This window comes from Galeopterus variegatus, unplaced genomic scaffold (genome assembly GCF_000696425.1).
Source record: "Galeopterus variegatus unplaced genomic scaffold, G_variegatus-3.0.2 Scaffold27735, whole genome shotgun sequence".
Taxonomy (NCBI): domain Eukaryota; kingdom Metazoa; phylum Chordata; class Mammalia; order Dermoptera; family Cynocephalidae; genus Galeopterus; species Galeopterus variegatus.
The window spans coordinates 3,746-8,529 of NW_007753846.1; the positions used below are offsets into that span (position 1 = coordinate 3,746).

A 4,784-nucleotide genomic window follows, 5' to 3' on the forward strand; every position below is an offset into this window, starting at 1 on the left:
TTCTATAAACCTAAATCAAATCACATTACTCCTTTAATTAAAACCATCTGGTGAATTCTCATCTCATTTAGAAATAAAAGTCAAAGTCATTGCAACAGGCTACTAGCCTCCACACGATCTAGCCTTTCCCCTCCCCCTCACCTCTGGCCTCATCTTCCAGACTGGATTCCACCCTCTGGCCTCCTGCACTCCAGGCAGAATGACCTCCTCACACTTGTCAGACAGCTCCCACCTTAGGGCCTTTGTGGGTCTATTTGCCTCCAGCCTCCGTGGTTTACCGCACTGCCATTAGAGTAAGGTGGTTTTATGAAGTAGTACCTTCTGCTTCTTTCTTTCTTTTCTTTTTTTTTTAAAAGATGACCGGTAAGGGGATCTTAACCCTTGACTTGGTGTTGTCAGCACCACGCTCAGCCAGCGATCCAACCGGCCATCCCTATATGGGATCTGAACCCCGGGGCCTTCTTGTTATCAGCACCGCACTCTCCCGAGTGAGCCACGGGCCGGCCCACCTTCTGCTTCTTTCGTACTCAGCTGCCTGTTTGTGGCCTTGTAACCTTCTTCTTCAATCAGGATTGAGTCAAAAACAACCTTTAATATATGCTGAGGAATTTCTTAGGAATTTCCACCCCCACCACACATATTAAGCCAAGGAAGTAGGTGAAAAGAGAAATGATTGGACAACTCACAGCGATACTTCCCAGTAAACAGACCACCCCCATTTCTTGCAAACCTCTGTAGTGTAAGCAGATTTCATCTGTCCTGGTCCTCCCAGACCCTCCCTGGGCCCTTCCTCCACTGACCGGAAAGCACACCGAGATGCACAGGGTCGCTGAGGCTGGTCTGGCCTGTCTGGCACCTGTACTCCCCGCTGTCATCTCTCTTGGCCTTAAATCTGTAGCTGGCCTGGACCTGGGTGGGGATGGAGCTCCCATTGTGGAACCACTGGGCGGAGTTGTTCCCAGGGGTGTGGGCCCCCTGGCACCTCAGAGTCACGTAGTCCTCCTGGAGCACATGGGTCCACGGGGGCTCGAGTTTCACCATAGCCTTTGGGAGAGCAGCTGAGGGGCAAAGAGCAGAAGGATATGTGAATAAATAATCTTGGAGGGACTGGAAAGTCCTACTGTAGACTCAGTTAAAGATCTGTGTCTTTGCAGCAGCCTATCCTCTGGGTCTTTGATGGACCAGCAGGAATCTAAAAAGAATTAAATCCCAGGCCCCAGTGAAATGGGGGAAGTGTCCATGCTGAACCCAAGCCTGATTCTTGGTGAAACAGATATATCCCTACATAGTAAATACAGTATCACATTATGGGGAAGTAACACATTAATACAAAAAAGCAAAGAGCTAACTCACCAGCTCGCCTATCAGAAGCTGTAAAAGAGAAAAGAGTAGATCAATGTGGAGCAGGAAAAGATGAGAACAAAGTTAGTTTTGTGTGTGGGCAGAGGGGGATGATTTTGGCTCCTTCTTTCCCCAGGACCCATCTCAAGAGCCTGTTTCCAATTGATCTCTTATAAAAGTATTCATTTCTCATTCCTCCTTATCTCATCCCTGTCCCTCCACGTGGCGACAAAGTAAACATGAATGTTGGTACAGAATGGACTTCCCAGGGACTGTGAAAGTACCACTGAATTCTGACTTTAGGAACCATTACAACAGTAAGAATTCAGGGTCCTCTCTCCTCTTTCAATCTGTCTCAGCTTCCAGGGCCCAGGCCTATCCCTCACCACACTGGTCCCTAAAGTCTGGACAGTAGGAGTCTGAAATTGACCTGTTCAGAATGACCCTCACTCACCCAGCAGCAGCAAAATTGTCAGTGGTTGAAGCAGCCACAGTCTGCCAGGATGTATATTCTGAAACATTTGGTACTCCAAAGTCATTCCAGAACTGGTGCAGAATCCAGTGAGGTTTAGGAGATAAACTTAGAAAAGAGGAAGGAAATTATTTCATCTTCTCATGCAACTATCATCAGTTACCAGATTCTGTTCTGCTAAACAATGCATAACAAATGAAACTAGAAGCTGAATCTACTTTGCAGATATATCTCTCTAGCACGTATCCCCTCATGTCCTTGTGAAAACCTGAGGGAGAGTTTCTTGTGCTGGTGAGGAAATGGATGGGAGAAAACGCCAGGAAGCAGAGCTGGGAGCAGAGCCCACAACTAGGTTCTCAGATCAGTGCTATTTCCACTCCCTGTGCTGCCTCACTGGCCATTACACAGAAAGGTCCAAATGAGTTTTGACCCAGACAAGATTAAAGAGATGCTTTGAAATCTGCAACCGGTAAGAATCAACATTAAACAACAGTAACAAAACGGGGTAGTTATCTGTGGGAAACACTCAATCCAAGAAAGCCTCTAAATATGCCTCAAGCAAGTCTATCCCCCTGCCCCTACCCTTAACCCCTGTCCTCCACACACACAAGAAAGTTCAGGAGCAAGAAATAATTTTGGTAAGAAAGCCCTGGAGCAATTCAAAATGTGTTAAAAGAAGGAAAACACTTTTTTCTCTATATACGCTCTCAAAACAGCTGACACAAAATGTATGTTTTTTTCCCATACTAAGCAATTCTCCAACACCAGCTGGTGTCCTACAATTCAGTTCAATTCTGACACTATCTACCTGGCCTTAGCATTAGAACCCACAGGTTAAGGGTTCACTGCCACAAGACTGCCCCCAGTTCAGATGCCCATCACAAGTCCAGGCCTACTGTACTTCTGTACTTCTGGCTGTAAATCAGGAGTTCCTATCACTCCCTTTTCAGATTCATCATTTTTTAGAATGGCTCACAGAACTCAGGGAAACGTTGACTTATGTTTATCAGTTTATTATATAGAAAAGGATATGAAAAAGGATACAGATGAACAACCAGATGAAGAGGTACATGGGCAAGGCCCAGAAGGGTCCTGAGCACAGGAGCTTCTGTCCCCAAGGAGTGCGGGTGCGCCACCCTCTGGGCACGTGGATGTGTTTACCAACTGGAAGCTCTCTGCACCCTGTCTTTTGGGGATTTTTATGGAGGTGATTGATTATTAATTCACTCTCCAGCCCCTCTTCCCTCCCCAGAGGATGAGGGGTGAGGCTGAAAGTTCCGAGCTTCTAATTGTGGCTTGGTCTTTCTAGTGACCAGCCCCCATCCTGAAGCTATCCGGGAACCCACCAAGAGCTGCCTCATCAGAACACAAGACATTCCTATCATCCAGGAATTTCCAAGGGATTTAGGCATTCTGTGTCAGAAACTGGGGTCAAAGATCAAATATTGTAACAAAACATGTTCTTAGTACTCTTATTGCTTGGAAAATTACAAGGGGTTTAGGAGCTCTGTGCTAGAAACAGGGCAGAAAACAAACTATAAATTTCTTATTGTTTCACAGCTATATATTCTGTGCAGGTGACTGTGTAGCGTGATTGGGCTGAGCAAAATGGTATAATGGTCACAGTGGTTAAAATTCAGACTATGGGGACAACGACAGGAAAAGTAGACAAGAGGAACAACATCAACCTTAAAAGCTTCTGTGCATGGAAGGAAAAAATCCATAAAGTGTAAAGATAACCTACAGAGGGCTGGCCCATGGCTCACCTGGGAGAGTGTGGTGCTGATAACACCAAGTCACGGGTTAAGATCCCCTTACCAGTCATATTTTAAATAAATAAATTAATAAAATAAAATAAAATATGGGCTGGCCAGTTAGCTCAGTTAGTTAGAGTGCAGACTCATAACATCAAGGTCATGGGTTCAGATTCCCCTACTGGCCTGCTGCCCAGAAAATAAAAATAAAATAATAAGTATTGGTTAAGATGTGGAGAAATCGGAATCCTTGTGCATATTGGTAGGAATATAAAATGATGCAGACATTATGGAACTGGAAGCTTCTCAAATAATTAAAAATAGAATTACCATATGATCCAGCAATCCCATTTCTGGGTATATATCCAAAAGAATTAAAAGCAGGATCTGAACGAGATATGCACACCCATGTTCACTGGCAGTATTATTCACAACATCTGATGGAAGTAATCCAGATGTCCATCTATGTATGATGGATAAACAAAATGTAGTGTGTGTGTGTGTGTGTGTGTGTGTGTGTGTGTGTGTGTGTGTGTGTGTACACAATATGTAGTGGATTGAAATATGTCCCCCCATAACTCCCTGAAGTTTGAATCATATCCCCAAAGTTTTATGTATTAGGAACTTAGCCCCCACTGTGACAGTCAAGAGTTTGGGAAATCCTATTATGGTAATTGTAAGATGGGGCCTTGAAGAGGTGATTGGGTTATAGGACCTTGCAGTAGCGAATGGATTAAAAATGGTGGTCAGGGGTGTGGTTCTGAGGGCTTTAAAAGAAGAGGAGAGCCTGTCTGTTTCTCTTTCTCTGCTCTCTCTGCTTACACCATCTTGCAATGTGAGACCCCTGGCTCACTGTCACCACCACCAAATGGACTTTGGACTTCCCAGCCTCAGAAAGTGTAAGCAATAAATTTTGTTTTCTTTATAAATCACCCAGTTCCATTTTTCCGTTATAAGCAACAGAAATGGGCTAATACAGTGGGAATCCTATTATGGTAATTGAAAGGTGGAGCCTTAAAGAGGTGATTGGATTGTACGACCATGCAGTAGTGAATGGATTAAAATCAGTGGTCAAGGGTCTGGTTCTGAGGGCTTTAAAAGAAGAGGAGAGACTGCCTTCTCTCTCTCTCTGCTCTGTCTGCTTCCACCATCTTGCAATGTGAGACCCCTGTGTTGCTGTCACCATCACCAGATGGACTTTGGACTTCCCAGCCTCA

The 4,784-nt window shown here is 44.8% G+C and overlaps 1 protein-coding gene across 1 annotated transcript in view; it reads right to left on the reverse strand.

Annotated features, from left to right (window-relative positions):
• LOC103583757 (low affinity immunoglobulin gamma Fc region receptor II-a-like) overlaps positions 1–2,438 on the reverse strand; it is a 3,442-nt gene extending 1,004 nt beyond the window's left edge. The window contains exons 1-2 of the mRNA XM_008564990.1: positions 1,796–2,438; positions 1,354–1,371 (exon numbers count right to left, since the gene is read on the reverse strand). Coding sequence (XP_008563212.1) covers positions 1,354–1,371; positions 1,796–1,880 — 103 coding nt within the window. The 5' untranslated portion in view covers positions 1,881–2,438. The remainder of the gene's footprint in view (positions 1–1,353; positions 1,372–1,795) is intronic.
• Positions 2,439–4,784: the final 2,346 nt, after the last annotated feature.